We start from the raw sequence: 17,049 nt of genomic DNA on the forward strand, positions 1-17,049 counted from the left end.
GTATGACTATACGAGACTTATTCTACACACAAATCATTTATCTTTACATTTTGAATATTCTCAAGCATTTCTATCTATAAAGCCATCCTACAGCCAATAATAATTGGCCTTTGACCTGTAAACCTGAGGTTTACAGGTCAAAGGCCGACATGGGTCAAAGTTAATGCCAGCCTAAATGCTAATCTTCCTAGATATTTTGGTGGGCGCCTGATGGTTAAATTCTTTTTTTTGCACTTCTTTTTTGGTTTACAGCTCCTTCTTATCTGACCTATTATAACTATTATTAGACATCAAGTATATCGTATAATTATTTAAAAACAAATAGAAGAATCTATCAATCTGTTCCCACTCATTTCCCTTTTAGTGGTTCTCTTTATAGACTCAAAAGTTATCCAGCTGTGCGTCAATCACCACTGGCTACTTGCTAGATGGTAGTAATCCCACGAGTGAGGGCTCATCAGTGCCAAAACAAATGACCATAGAGTGCGATTCATCTGCTGGCGGTATAGTTGTGGTTTCACCATAGTGAGTGAACATTAAGAAAGGGCTGTATATCATTAAACATGGGTGGACTCAAAGATTTGATGAATTGGTAACTGGAGGGCTTCCAATTGCTGAAGAATTTTCTTTTAGGGCGGTTTCCTTGTCAAGTAGCATGTCAACTGTGAGGGAGCTTGCATGCGAATCAGAGATTAATTGAGTAAGATTTAAAAAACAGCAGATGTCTATCTTTTGGTTTGGCTGAGTTGGAAAGTGCTTTTTAGTATTTTGGACACAATATGGTCAAATCTGCTTTATTTCGTACTGAAATAAAGAACTTTTGGCAAATGTAGTTCCCTAATGCCTGTACAAATCCACCCTGGTACACGCAAAGAATAGCTTCAAAGTTCAGTTAAAGGAATAGTTTGACAGTTTGGGTAATTTGCTTTCTTGAAGGGAGTTAGTAGGGGGAAAATCGACTTACCGGCACCTCTAAAGCTCACTAATTAGCATGTTACATATCCTTTTTGTACATAAAACATAACCTAAAGACTACAGTTTACCCTTCCACAGGGGCTTATGTTCCAGACATTAGCCTGGGTAATCCACAGGTTACACAGTGAAAAATGTTCATACCTCTGGAGTATAAAGTAGTGGCAGCGAAAAATGTTTAGTTAGAAGTCTATGGATTGTATAAAGTAATTGTTTTTTAAATGTCATTTATCTTTTGTTAAAAAAAAGACATTTTCATTCATTTTTTTTCCATTTTTGATAGCATGATAGTAGTGAAAGGAAAAACGAGGTAACATAGTACGTGTCCTAAACTATCAAGATGCCCTTCAAATAACACTTAAATACATTTACCAGTCAGGGAAAACAAAAGTTGGTAATCTTGGTGAACCAGCCCTTTTAAAAGGAACTCTTGTCCTAGTACGAATGTTTTTATGGGTGCTGATCTGCCGTGGGAAGTTCACCGTAGTCGCAGGACTCGGTCCAGTCATGTGGTCAATCAGGGAACATTCCACATTTCAAGATAGAGAAAAAACTGCAGGACAACTCATATTTGTACCAATCTTATAATTTATATGTGTATTTAACAGCCATTTCATAAATGCAGTCACTTTAATTTATGGTAGATAGGTGGATTCCTCTTATGCTTTACAGTATGTACATATTTCTCTTGTTTCATATGGCCTATAGTCTGTACAGTGAAACCTTATGACAACTCAAATATATAAATATAGTTTTTAGATCCGCAGGAGGTCTGCGACTTACAACCGCCACATCCTTTTTTAACATGTCTTGCAAAGACACAGAGAAATGTTAATGCAATTAATAATTTAATCACAGTTCTTTCTCAGTGTGAGCACAAGTGGGTGAAACTATGCTGTGACTGATGCCCAGGGTTTGTGAGAGCTCTTTGTCTGCATAATGGATAGTGCAGCAGTAGAAGGGATGGGCTCAACCCACAACAGTCATACGGACCAAACCAATCGCAGAAAGCAAGTCATACAAAATATATAGCACATTTGCATTTTGCATCTCTTCTTAAAGAAATTGGCAAAATTAAAAAATATGCAATCCCTTTTTTTTGTTTTGTTTTCGCAACATCTTTTTGGATGCCAGCAGGCAGATAGGCCCCGTGTTTTTGTTTCTCTCAGCCACTTGTTTCTGTCTTTCTCCACTCTTCAGTTTCACCATCTTTATCTTGGTTTGATGTTGTTGGCTGATTGCCTCCCTCGCGGTGACAGACATCCATCGAGGAGCAGCCAGAGTGGTGGGAGGCATTAATCCACGCCTTAGCGGAGCAGACCTCACTGATGGGCAATACTGTACCTAATGTCAGTTAGGGCTGGTCAGAGTATTTTAGGCTTCCCTCTCACTGTCCAAGGCACTTTTTTCCCCAAGTTTTCTTTATTGTGGAGGACTTGTGTTTGCTTTCATCCTGAAACAAAGAGGAAGTGAAATTCAGCGCCGTTTCCAACTGGGAAGCCTTTAACAAAATATTTTTTTTAAAAAGTATTCGCTGTGCTGCTGCTGAGGCATGTGTGTATCGACACAGCACGCATATCATCAGGAATATTCTTTTCACTGTGAAACTTCAGCCCTTACCACACAGAATTCTGCCCTAAAGCAGCAATACCAGAATGTATCAATACTCCATTACAAATGAATGACCTGCATTAGGAATTTTACTTGCATGAAAGTACAGACAAATCAGCTGAATAGAGTTAACCTATAAAAAGTATAAGTACTGATGGTGTAGAATGGCCCCTTTTGAAGTATATTATTGGATTATTGTTATTTGTGTAATCAAACAATGCCTTATTTTTGTCAATAGTTCTTGTTTAGTAAATAAAATAGAAATCAGTAATGTAACTATATTATTTTATTTCCCCCAGAAATATAGTGGAGAAGAGGTATAAATACATAAACTAAATGGAAATATTCAAATGAAGTACAAGTGCCCCTGAAGGTACAGTGTATGAGAAAATGTACTTTTTCACTTTCCACCAATGATCTGATGGATCGTGTTCCGTATCTTAATCCCAGGTTTGCTTGTACTTTGCATTAACATTTCCATTTTATGCCACTTTATATATATATATATATACGCATTACTTTTAAAAATGTACATATAAAAACGTATAAGATAAATCGATAAAATAGTATGCATTGTTATCAACAACCCAACAGTGTACTTCAAATTAGTTTCGAGCTACCACAGTAAATTCTACTCGTACGGTGTAGGAAATAAAGGGGAAAAGGACAAAAATGCCCAAAGAAATTTCACAATGCCGCTTAAAAGTATGATTGAATGGCAAAAATGACCCCTTAGATTTTGAACGCAAACTAACACTGTCAATGTTAAAGCCTGCATGCAGACTGGTGGCTGGATGGAATGATCAGTGCATTGATCATGGCTGTTTACTAACGTTGAGTTATCAAAATCTAGAACATTCTTTTTTGTCTACCAACCAATGAGGTTGTGCTGGTTAGTCAAATCTATCTTTTACTATCATCCATGCACAAAATGTCACCAATGCTAAATTCTGGGATGAAATAAAGCATGCTAAAATTTTAAACGGCAGTTATTTCCAGAACTATCTATAAACTAAAGCATTGAACATATGCAAAAAAGCTAGCATACATATAGCAAAGCTTTATCTCACACAAACAGATGTTTGCACACTTCTCTTTGAAACACCAATAGCAGTGGAACAGGGTGGTGATTACTGTCTGCATTCTAATTTAGGCTCCTTTCACATTAAAAAGAACAACTTTATGCACTAATTTTAAAAGCAACCTCAAAATATTGTAAATGCCCCATTTCTTTCAAACAGTGGGGCCAAAAGTTGAACCCTAAAATATTTTCAAAGTCTAATAATTAACCATCTACAGGGAATCATTTTTCTGCATTGAGTACTTTCACTTTGGATTATTTGAGTATGTTAAGGAAATAGTACTATACTTTACCATTTCCAATGCAGGACTTTTACTTGTAGCAGCATTTTCACATTGTTGTATTGCTATTTTAACTCAGGTAGATGATCTGAATACTTATTCTACCACTTCAAACTTGTCACATATACCCTTTGAAAATTATACTGCGGCCTCCCTGGATATATCTAAAAAGCATCCCTTCAACTATATGTCCTCTGTATGCATCTTCTCTTTAACCCTAAACCACTTAAATCATGTTTGATTTAGAGCATACCTTGTCTGTGCTACCCCTCTGTGCACTGCGGGCTGCCAGCTAGTCTTGTGAGAAGGCGTGCACATCTTTTGAAGTCTGAGAAGAGAAGAATAAAAAAGGAGAGACCTGCATATGAGTGGATGCTTTTCACACAGTGTGTTGACATTGGACTGACAAAGAGAGACATTCCTCTGTGTGTAAGGGCTTACATGCAGGTATTGTGCAGTCTCTGGTGTGGTGGTAAAGTCTGTAGACATGCTTCCTGCACTTCGGGCTGAAGTAAAGTGGACCTGAAAGGGAAGACAGCAGAGTGTGAGAACATTTTCAATTCTAGAAGCCCACCTGCACGAACATCTGTTTCACAGCCGATACAGTATGGGAAGCGATCATTCACTTTTTCTCGTATTTTCTCCCTACTCTGTTTCTTGCACAACAAGCCAGTGAGACAGAAGTGGCCTCACCTGTTATATGTTTTAGGAATTTCTCCTTCTTCCTGAGATCTCTGGGGAATACGACTGTGGAAAGAGAGTAGATGGGAAAGAAGTGTCAAGTTTAACCTATACCTTCTTTTAAATAGCACAGACATTTGCCTTTTTTAAAAGACTTAATATTATTTTAATGGGGGGGCGTCAACAATCACCTAGAACTGGGGTGATTTTGTAAATTAAAACCTGAGTAAACTTTGATATTCAGCAAGAGGCCAACAAAAACAACACAGGAATTGTGAAATATTTAAGAGTGAAAAGCATATTTTCTCACTTACCTCCTGTGGCATCTAGCCATACAGATACTTATTGTTAAATTTTTTCCAGATTTTGACATTTCTGCCTCCAACCAAATATCTGCATGGCTAGATGGCACTTAAAGTAAGTTAGAACATGTGGTGCAGCAACTGTTTGACTTTATCCTGTGTCAGCCTACTGGAATAATATTAATTTTTTGCAAATGAATATTATTCCAGTAGGCTACATCCTTCATTAGAGGCTACAGCATCATCTTGAGATCCAACATTAGGGTCCCGCCCATACGACAAGCCGTCACTCACCGACAACCTGGTCGCCTCTGTCTGTTTTCAAGCTGCGTAAATCCTTTGGTTCCACCGGAGAGCTCCTCACCCGTGAGGTCGACGGGGCTTCCGTGCTCGCACCGTGGCGACCACCTCTCTGCTCCACGTGCCTCACGATCTCTACCATCCGCCTCAAGTCCTGCCGTGCGTCCCGACCGACTGCAGAGGACGAGGACGAGGACGACGACGACGACGGGGCAGCCGAGGGCGCGCTCTCGCCGCAGTGATCGGTCAGCGTGCACATCAGTAGCACCAGTCCCATAGTGACGTGCTTACGTAGTCCGCTCATAGCTCCCGTAGAGAGATAGAGGGAGGGGAGGGGGGGGGGAGTGAAATCCTTCTCCAATCGCCTCTGGGGGGAAAAGTTGAACTGCAGACCTGCAAGAGAGATCGATGCATGGATGCCAGAAGGATGTCAGATCCACATTACATCCACTGAGAACATGGTGAAGAAGTATTGTAACTCATGACTGAAGGACCACACTTTGATTGTGAGCCACAAAGTTGTCCAAATGCTTGTTTCATTCACAGAAAATCACAGTTGGGACTATTTTTTTTTTCAAGTTATATAGGCTTTTTACATCACAGGGAGTCACAATAAAATGATTTCTTCTGAGTCTTCTATCAAACTTATGTGTCCCACATTCCGCATCATAGCCTATTCTTCATATCAAAGTATTGTAGTTAAGCCAATTTTGATAGTCATTATTTAAATCGTTTAATTCACTGACTGCTATGTTGGCTACCTTAACCAATAGAAGTGAACTACATGGTCTTAAGTGTTTTATATATTTCAGACATTCAAGACAGTTAAGAATAAATTCCAAATATACAACATACAACCAAGAGCAGCAATACATTACATAACAAAAAACATTGCTTATATTTGATCAAAGAAATAGGCCTTAATGATTAGATGATAGAAATGCAATTACCTTTGGGGCCGTGGGATTACGTTACGTTTGTCCAACAATGATGGACATGGAAATAAAGAACTGTGCGTAAACTTTAGTTCCTTGCTTCTGCCGCTCCAAAGTACGAGCCCTCAAAGTCTGTTTCTCTGTGGGAAGAAACCAAAGCGTCGGAAGTCATATGAGCATTCGGCGAGCATCTGTGGTCGTCCCCTGCAGCCCGACTTCGAGGAGAGAGAGAGTGGACAAGCAGCCAAATGATCCGGAGCTCCAAATCCAGTGTGCGTCCTCGCCGAACTAGCGGATCAGCTCACTTTTTATTCCGTCTCGCAGACGCGGTGACCTGTCCCCTGTGGGTTACTCCGCCGTGTCTGTGATAATAATAAGACGCATTATTGGCACTCCTGAAGCGGAAAGTCCACTTGAGTCGACTGACCATCACTTGAACGCCGTGGAAAGTTCTGTGCGCGGCCCCCCCCCCCCCCCCTCCTTTCTGTTACTCCATTTATCTGTGCGATATGCAGTTACAGGAAGCGTTTTTTCCGACTAATACTTCCAATGAAATTTCCAATTAGCCCAGCACACACATCGCAAATACCACCATCTTATTGGAAACGCTCTCATATTAATGCGATTCTCATAACTTAATTTGGAGACATTGCCCACTTTACATCCATCATGGAAATTGAAACACAATTACGCCCCGTTTATAGGTAATTCTTTGAAAATGAATTTCACAAGATTTTTTTAAAAGTTATTGCACAGTAGTTTCTGGTCAGAACAAAACGGACCACACGGCATAGTTGAGGTTTAGCCTACAGAAGGTTTCTCCTCAGATTAGTTTGTACAGCTTTCTCTAAGTCAGGGCGTGCTATTGTTTCCCATGACCCCCCCCCCCCCCCCCCCCCCCCCCCCTTTCAAATCTAACTGACCAGTGAGGCTTGAAGTCTACTCTGTTACGAAAACATGTGGAGGGAAATCCGCATGTGTCATAACCAAGAGAGTATATACAGCAAGTCTATACAGCGCCACAAGTCAAAAAAGTGTAACATATTGTCTCATCAAAACTACATTTACAAACAATGATGAGAACCTCTGTGTTTTCACCGCAAATAATCTCTTGTGGCCGTGCGTAAAACCTTGGTGCTGAAAGGACAGCGCGCACTGTCACCCAGCTCTGAACCTCTTCTCTGAACAGGCAACTCTCTCTGTGTTATCTCAGAAGATATTCTGGTATAATGAGAGACAAGGTTTCTTAGTCGGAACACAATGCTGGTTTATTTTATCGACCCAAACAATGACAAAAACTATGGATATATGGTTCCTCTGGTGAGTCACACCAGGGTGACATATCTTGTTTTTTGTAGATCAGACAGAATGGATCCAACTTCTTGGGGGCTGTAATGAAATATCCATTTACATTGATCAGCTTGTCATAGACTTGCTTTGCAGGGAGAGCAAACTTGCCTTGAGGTTACTGATGAAATTATTTTTGGACATCACCGGTCAGTTTGGTCTGAAGCAGGTAGATGCAGTGGTTTGAGAAGATACATCCGCCAGACAATCCTGATTCTTAGTCCATTTATGACAGGCATCCACTACTGAAGTGTGCTACAGGTAGAAGGTACACCTGGAGCAGATGCCTGACCTCTGACAAGCCAATGGAAGACTTTATTGATTATTATTTTAGTAAAAGAAACAATGAAGTTTATCTTTACCATTAAGATTAGAACTGGATTGCCATGCCCACTTATCCAATATAATGTGTGTAATATTTGTTTGAATGCACACTTAGAAGTGTATTTAACCATCTACCACTTTTACATCACAACTATTCTTTCCTCAAGTAAATAATAGAATAAATACATATTCCTTGATATCCACTATAAGATTCTGCAATGAGAGGCAAAAACTTCAGCAGGGGGCGACATTCTGCAATCACTGCACATGACAGTAAAATCCTCCAAATGTTTTTATTTGTACTGTCTCATACCTCTTGTGATAACAACAAACACTTTCTGCTTTTGGATTTTTTCTACATTGATGGAAAAGGATAGTGCATCATTGTGCTTAATAAACCAACATTCTCAATCAACACCACTAAATATAAAACTATGTTATCCAATATGAGTAAGTCCTCCAGTCATGTTCCTATGGTAAACCTCACACATGTGGTGTGGTGGTCACTGGTTTCAACATGCTGATGATCTCCTTTTCCTTTCTCCCCTGAGCAGTTGTATTTTACACTGAGAGACTTTATAATTCATTCATCATAGGAGGATGTGATCGTAAACATGCCTCTTTTTTCCTGGATTACTTGTTCTAAAGGCTTTGTCAAAAAGCGAGGCCCTCCCTGATGTTGGCCACAGCAAAGGATACACTTCTATGTTGGAAATATTTTCACTCTGAGGGTCATATAAACTGGCATTTAGATGGATGTAACTCTTTAAAGTCCTGGAGCAGCAAAACCACAGTTTAAATTATGTGAAAATAGAAAAACGTGTACTTCCATTTGCTGAAAGAAATTCCTGTCTCACCAAAAATAAGCTTGGTTAACATGCGCATTAAAGGTCAAGCTCATAAACTGGTACTCTTAAATCTTTTCTTTTTAAAAACAGGCATTAGTTTGGGTATCTATCTCTGGTTTGCTTTTACCTTGCTATAACTTGAGCTGGATGTTAATTGCAAGAATTGAATATGGACATTTTAGCCACCCCTGCAAAAGCAGAGTGTATAGTTAGATACAGCTGTAAAGGAAACACATAATATGTGTAGTTGGCAAGCAGCTGCAGAGAAAAGGAAGTGCACTTGATAGTTTAAGGGTGCCATGGTTTTCTTGTTAAAGAGGACATATGCTAATTTTAAGGTTAATTCTTGTATTTGTATTTCTTTTACTGGAACATGTGAACATGTTTTCACGTTCGAAAGCACATTATTTGAATCATACTGACTCACCTGTATTCACCCTCTGCCTGAAACGCTGTGTTTAAGCACTACTTAAACACAATTAAGATACTGTCTTTTTTAATCCATGTATTCTTCTTACCTGTGCCTACATTACCCACAATGCCACTAACAGTACAGTAAAGGTTCAGTCCTTATAGAAGAGTATGTATTCTGTGAAAAGTGCGACTGAAAAACGCAGCAGAAACTCCCCGTGTTGACAAGCATCAGATCTAACTTCCAGTTTAGTCTCCCAAAATGTTTTTCAGCCCTTACGGCCAAAACTGATGGTAAGTCATTTGAATATCTAAAGATACTCTTCAGGCACTAAAATGTGTGCTCCTCTGCCGATTCAAAAAGAAAATGCCCTCCATAATCTTAGCTGACTAGGGCAAACACCAACTGATGGAGCCTTTGCTTTGCTTAATGTAAGTGAGGGCAGTTTTTTGGGATGTCAACGACAACCCAGAGAGCGATCTGAGTGTGCGTTACTATGCATGAAAGTTTTCCTCCTCACTGGGACAGAGGACAATCAAGGCCAGCAGTGCGGTTTTGGAGGACATTTTTGTTAATGTATATTTCTAATTTAAGTGTCTGCCTCTGAAGAATTAGTGAGAACCGCCAATGAGCTGCTGCAGCGGGGAAGCTGCTCAGTGGCCACAAAAGAGAGATATAGCGGGAGAAAGGAGCGTGTAGAGTTGGCATATTTTCATAATTTTGGAGTAAGAGAGAGACTTGGATTCAGAGGGTAATTGTATTTGTCTGTTAAGGTGTAAGAATAGGTCCTTCATTTACGTTTTTCTGAGATTATTTAGTTTTTCTATCGATGTAGAAAACTTGCCGCTCTTGCACAATGCATCCTGATGCATGTAGGCTCTGCCGGCAAGATAAATCAGCTTTCTTGCTCAATATAACACAGAATTTATTACTTCTGTGGACTACATTTGCTCCACATAAAACGGGGGGGAATTTTCCCTTTAAGATGTGCTTTGTTCAATTCACAAGCAAGTCCTTGTTGACGTTCACCTCATTGTTTATTTTACTTCGCCTTACTTATTCTGTTTTAGCAGATTTAGTGTAGTGATAATTTAGAGATTTAACTTGTTTCAGTGCTGTGGCTGGTGTTGGCCTCCGGTCACGGGAGCAGCTGGTGAAGAAGATCTGTCTGCAGGGCTTCACTGTGGAGTTGCTCTCTGATCTTTTACTTGAAATAATTTCTATAGTCCTCCATTTCATGTCCATTTCCGGTTGAAATATATTCTGTGAATGAGTGGGGTCAACGGGGATATGAAGGGTGAGTGGGGGTCAATGTGAGATTGGAGAGGTAAAGGAAGAAATTGGGGAGAGAGAAGAAAAAGGAATAAAAAATATAATATGAAAAAGAGAAGTGTGAATGAGGATTGGAGCTGAAGAAATGAGAAGGGATTTAAGCTATTGTACATTGATGATGCAAATGTGTATCCCTGTGGGGAAAAATAACCAAAAACACGAATTGTGATGATATCATTTAGGATTTGTCATGGCATTAATAGTACTTATGGGAATATGTCTGTTTGGGCAAAGAACAGGGATTATCTCGCCTGATAGTAGGCTTCGATATCGAATTGTATTTATATCAAAGCTTAGTCAAGTGTCACATACACGTGTTTTCAATTATGTTGGCTGGTCATCTTTTTATGACATGAGCATGTGCAGGCCATCAGTCATCATTTTATAACATGAGCATGTGCAGGCCATGCTTAATTGACATCTACCAGAGAGAGATGCAAGATGGAACCATGAGTTGTAATGAGGGACGATCATCTGGGTTAAACAACAGAGAAGACAGAACAAAACAATATGCCAAGTTCTCTAACGGTTCTGAACAGAATTTAACATGCACCTGCCAGCAATTGCTATTCAAATTATATTGTCAAAATGAAAAATGAGTTCATGTGTCCTGATCAAACAAAAACCTTACATTTGCGCCAACAAGAAATGTGTTACTCATCCAGCGCTGAAGATTGGAGGCAATGTGAAAACACTAATGATAATAGTATTAATGAGAGTAGGCGTTGTTAAAAGCAGCAGCTCTATTTGGGTTAGTAGAGGTTAGAAAAAGACGTATCCTTTCTGCAATGTAATTATTCGAAATCCTTTTACACTAAATTGTGTCATCAGCGCGTGTATGGATTAATCAAATCTCGTCTATTTTTCCTCTCTACCATGATGACTGATGATGAATAATAACAGCTTGATATTGGGACGTAAGTAAAAATTTTCACCATTCAAGCATGTCATTCAGCTATTAAATAGTATTATGAATGGGCTACTTGATAACAAAATCATTTAATACCTTGGTACTCAACAGTAACACAGAGGAAGCTGTTAAAACTGAAAGTAAAGCTTAGTTTAAACTTGGCGACAAAGTAACAAAACAGCCAAGCTCGGCTGGCTACATTGTTGCTGGGACGCTGCTCACGTTCTGCTCAAGGTCCTTACATATCACTGGAAACTGTGAGTATTGTGAGTAAGAGTGAGTATTTCTTGCATTTAATAGATGGAATGGAAATTGTGAAAGAGAGCAGGGGACCAGAAATGGCAAAACAACATATCAATGGTTGACGCTTCACTGTGTCATTGGATCATGTAAAGTCACACAGTGACAAATGTTGGACTTTTCAGCTTCATGCCATTGGCTTCCATTCAAAATGAATTGTAACCTGATGCTTTTTCACTTGTAGTGTGAACACAGCATTTGCCTCCTCTGAATTTTAGATATTTCAGAAACAGGTATTTACATGTAAACTTATGAGCATAAGTCTTGTAAGTTTTCCTGTTACAAAAATATAATTAAACAAGCAGTGACTGTTGTCTGCTAATGCATTAGCTTACAGATAATACATTAGCAAACAGTTGCCTATTGAGGCTACACACCTATTATATACAGAGCAACAATCAGATTCATTTGGAGTCCGGTTTCTGGCCACCTGGCAAATGGAAATCCAATATTCAATGTCCTTTATGCTCTATTTTACTTCAAACTCCTGCAAAAAATATTGGGCTGTTGAGCTGCTAAATGTTCTGCTATATTAGCTAGTCACTGCCTGTGCCATTCGGTGCTGGACAGTTAATGTTCAGTGCCTGAAAACAGCTACCTGCTGCAGTTGAAAACAAAGCAATAAGAGCGGTGAGAGTTAACCAAGACCGTTGTTGGTTGGAAAACCCCAACAACAAGCTTATTGTGGCTAAAACGATTAGCTGAGGGGGACTTCATAGGTGATAATTCTCTGTGGGTTTGTCACTATGAGCAACCCATTTCATATTATAATTATTACAGCTGCTTTAACAAAAACATTTTACAAATTACATCTTTAGGAAAGGGCACTGAGTAATAAAACCTAATTCGATGCATAAACTATGAAAAAATGTCTATTGTAAGTAATAACTAAAATGCAGAAAAGCTGCTCCTGCTACTAAAGACAAATTAACTGAACACAGAAAAGTCCATATTAAAAGTAATAGTAATCTAATAGGAATTCAAAACCACACACTACTCCTCCACTCCTGGTTGGAAAGAATCCACAAATGTAAAACATTTTTCCTCTTTGTAAGATACACATGTTTGTTATTAACGTTTGGAGTCGAATAAGGTGCAGTGAGACTGGAAGTAGTGTTCCTTTTTGGGGAACACTACTTGTGCAATCTCCATCTGGCTGCCAACCTTGTACTCCACAGCAACTACGAAAACACATGCTCACTGCTATTGGAAGAGCAATTTATGTCAAGCCCAGCAAATAAAAGCTGTCGCTCATTCAAGCAGCTCATTCAGTGAGTCTCACCTATTCAAGGACGGAAACATGCAAACCATGTAAAAATACACAAACTATCTCATTCCACACTGCGAAATGTGTTTTTTTAAAACTATTATTTTCTCTACATCATAGTGGACCAGCTCACTACTCAGGAATGACACTTTAGCTGTCAGTGTGATGGTATTAGTGCAAAGTGCAATGACTGTAGAGACACTGGCACAGATTCTAACACTATTTTTTGATGATTTTATATTTTTATTAGGATTAAAATTAGGATTGGGGGGTTGAATATTGCCTTTTTAAGTAATATGACAGACTATTGCTGTGAAGACCAGTAAATGCACAGTTTTCTTCATGCGGGCATGAAGAAAGAGAAACAAGAGAAACAACTGCAAGCCAGAATGAGCATCAGACCGCCAGACTGCCAGACCGTCTTCTTCATTAGGGCACCTCTGTACCACAGGAGGTATTTGGAGTATAAATAGCAACTTCTATGTTGACTTCTCTGGTCACATATGAAAACAAAAACATGAATAAATGAGTAAAGAAACATAACAAATGTAAAAGCTTCGGTGTAAGAAAGGCACAGGTGTGAAAAATAACATTAACGATGGTTTCATTCCATTGTAGTGGCTCATTAAACTGTGCCAGTACGACCTCTACATGGTAAACTGCAATGACTTGCAGCTGTTGTGAATGTCATTAAATAGACCTCTGTTCTATTCGGGCTATTTGAGACCTATTATTGGCACATGGAGAACAACAACTTCAGTCACAAACCCGGCTTATTGGTTAGTGTTTTGCCACACTTGCCGAGTCACTGTGTCAGCCGTGACTCGGCCTAGAGACATGACAGACTACGCATTGGTCACCAACAGATTGAGGCTTGTCGTTTTTCATGTCGCGAATGATGCCTTTGGGAAAACGATAGAATGTAAGAATGTAAACAAACAATGATGTCCAATGCAGTGTGAATAATGCTGGCTGTCTTGTGTTTGCAAAATCCTAAAAAAAGATAAAACAAAGGATTGTCAACTCTGCTCTTGTTTCACAGTTCATAGCAGCGCCAACAACATCATTTCACTCTTGCTTCACCATGTTGACAGTTGTGCGTGGAAGAGTGCCCTGTGGTCTTGTTGGTCAAAGTCACTGACATGAAGGAACACGTCATGGTCTAAAAAAGTTCAAACGCTTTAAATTTCAACAAAGCATTTAAGACTTGAACATTGCTCAATCCATCATGGACAATGAGACACATTCTCACCAGATGCTATGTTATAAAGTTCTTATTGTATCCAGCTCCCCACAACTCATATGTGACATTTACCACCAGAGTGCAACTAATGTACATCAGTAAGCAGTCTACAGGGCCTGCCACCTTGAATAACGGCAGCTGAAGTTGAAATTACACATTAGCTGTAATTTTCCGTGGCTCAGTAAATGGGGCAATTTCAGCAATTTAATGAGTTAACGCCACTACTGTTTAGCTGGTTTTAAATCATAACAATAATAGACTTCAGTTTGAAAGACAGCTGTGACAAATTGTTGATGGTAACATCTTGAACAGGAAACTGGTAAATGTGATATACATCCAGTGCTTGCTCTCTCTCTCTCTCTCTCTCTTGCACTTTCTCTTTCATTCTAATTTAAACAAGCCTTATTGGCATGAATGTTAAAGCTACATTGTTGCCAAGTTTGAATTACATATTATTGAATAAGTACATTTTACACCAGAAAACAAATGTCTGTCTTCCTCTCCTACTCACACACACACATTGTCACAGTTTCTCGCCCTAATATTATTAAGGGATGTTGAGTCATTTGGGTTCAGTCTTGTGTGTTAGTGTAATGACTCACTAGAATTCAGAGGTCGGTCCTCTGCATTAGTTATATCCGGTGATGATAATGTTCTTTCACATAAAGGGTTGAAGGAGTTTGTTGAAGATGTCTTCACATCTGGCGCATATCTGTCATCCATCTATTTATCCATCCATCCATCTATCTATCTGGTTTTGTCTTGACGTGACACTTTCTGTTCGAACACAATATCCTTCTTTTCAATTGGTGTGTTAGACTTGAAATAAATTGTATCGTACAGCCATAACCGCTGCAGCTCTGTATTCAAGTACTCATTGTTTCTGGAAGTGTAAACTGTGCTTCTTAATGTGACCTGATTCTTTGGCTTTAAACCTGTTGAACCAACCAGTTTGCTCAAACAAGGCAGAATGAAGGGCTTCCTTCAAAATAACCTAACTGCTTAACAATATCGCTGTCTAGCGCCAATTGTGCACATTTCATGTGCTGAATGCTTTATTAATCTGTTACTTCTGTCAATAATGGAGATAAAATTTGGATTCTGATTATTTAAGCTTATATTATAAAATAATGCAGAGTGTGAGTGTGCACTCCAATTTGTAAAGAGAAACAAAGTCAAAGTGTATGCCCTTAAAAATAAATGATCAAAGAAAGCCCAAATTTGACCAGCAAAAACCAAAACTGTACACCTTTTCCATGGATTATTTTTTTTCTTGCTGCTCAAGCAGTCTTTTGTCCTTTTGCACAGCTTGTGAAGTCCTTAAATGACTAGTTAAAGTTAAATTTTTGATCAGTTTTGTGCTGCATCTAATTGAATCACCAGAGAAAACAACAAGGCATTTGAGCCTGACACACTGAGGACAAATGAAACAATCCTGAACCTAGTTTTACTTTCCCTATTTTTTTTTAAAGCTGCCAGCCACTTCTGTCTAGTGGATGGTTCCTGTTCTTTTTTCTGTATTTTCTCCCGACTTGAAAAAAATCTTGATTGAGGCGCTCCATACTTACTGTCTCTGTTCCTTTTAGGGTAGCAACCAGCTCAAGGTCAGCGATGGTGAGCTTTTCAAAGAGGCTGATCAGTTTCAGTTTCACTGTTATATTTTCTGGTGAGAAGCCAAATCCCTTATCAGTGTATGCAATGGCAGAGCTTACATTGTCATAAAAAAGTCAACTTGCACAGCACACAATCAGACACAGAAATATCTAATGCACATTGGAAACATTTTTCTATTTCCTTTGTCTGAGGAATCGGTGGCCACATACTGTAGATATACACATGCTCACCTTTGGTCAGGGACGGATCATCCAAAATATCCCTCAGTCTTTAGTTCTAAAACATTCATTTTAATCATCTCAGCTTTTGTTCTTCACAAGTGCATCTTCTTCACAACATTTGGGTCATGAAACAAAGCACCTTTGAGCATAACAAGACAGTTGGTGCTGTTGTAATATGGTACACATACAGACTTCACTTGCAGCAATTTTTTGCCATTTTCAGCAGTAGATAACCCTAACCCTAACCCTAACCCTAACCCAAAAAAGCACAATTGAGAATTCCCAACAGCATAAAAACAGAAGGCTTTTTGTTGAGTCACTGCTGATGGGACCACGTCTTATTTTGCTTCCTGTTTGTTGTTGCTGCACAATTCTTTCTTACCTGCAGGTTAATCCATATTTACACATGCATCCAGACTGATCAACAACAGAACTTACCAAACCGTTTTTTTGTTTTTGCAGGAATTGTCGCATTTATACACAGCTGATGGGTGACCTAAGGGGACCTGCAATTTGATGACAGGTGATCTCACCCGTGGTGTGATCAACAAGCATTTTAATTTGTACTCCTGCTGTATGATTTAAGGCCTGGTTCTCTCAGCCAGCTTAAAAAAAACAACAATACCTGAGCCTGAGCCAGTTCTGTCTCATGCTTGTATGCATAGTAACTCCTAATGTGTGTTTGCTATTATCTGATGATTGTCATCATGTTCACATCCTTGGGCTGAACATGAGGTGCTGGAGCTCTCTTTAACCCTGCAGACATGATCCTGTCATTGGGCCAACATGGAGAGAGACCATGTGTTTGCAGCATGCTATTAATACAAATGGCTGAATACTGTTGCACCCATTATAATGCAAACTTTGAAGTGCCTCCCACATCTGTACAAAATGCAAAGATGCAAGACAGTGAGAGAGAGAGTGATGAGTGAAAGCTGTCTCTGATAGTTGGTTTAGTAGAGGATTTTCGCCAAACAAATGAGACAACACTGTGGAATGTGTTTGTTTCGACAAAATACTCCAGTGTCCACAATTATCCAATTTCAAGGACTGATTTTCCATGTTTAC

At 39.2% G+C, this 17,049-nt stretch overlaps 1 protein-coding gene across 1 annotated transcript; it reads right to left on the reverse strand.

The window, feature by feature from the left end:
* Nucleotides 1–2,402: 2,402 nt before the first annotated feature.
* Nucleotides 2,403–5,532, reverse strand: LOC129107626 (ALK and LTK ligand 2a-like). Its single transcript, XM_054619132.1, has 5 exons — nt 5,223–5,532; nt 4,639–4,692; nt 4,387–4,467; nt 4,199–4,273; nt 2,403–2,425 (listed from the first exon to the last, which is right to left on the reverse strand). The coding sequence occupies exons 1-4, from the start codon at nt 5,530–5,532 to the stop codon at nt 4,209–4,211; spliced, it is 510 nt and encodes a 169-aa protein (XP_054475107.1). The 3' UTR covers nt 2,403–2,425; nt 4,199–4,208.
* Nucleotides 5,533–17,049: the final 11,517 nt, after the last annotated feature.

This window comes from Anoplopoma fimbria, chromosome 18 (assembly GCF_027596085.1).
Source record: "Anoplopoma fimbria isolate UVic2021 breed Golden Eagle Sablefish chromosome 18, Afim_UVic_2022, whole genome shotgun sequence".
Taxonomy (NCBI): domain Eukaryota; kingdom Metazoa; phylum Chordata; class Actinopteri; order Perciformes; family Anoplopomatidae; genus Anoplopoma; species Anoplopoma fimbria.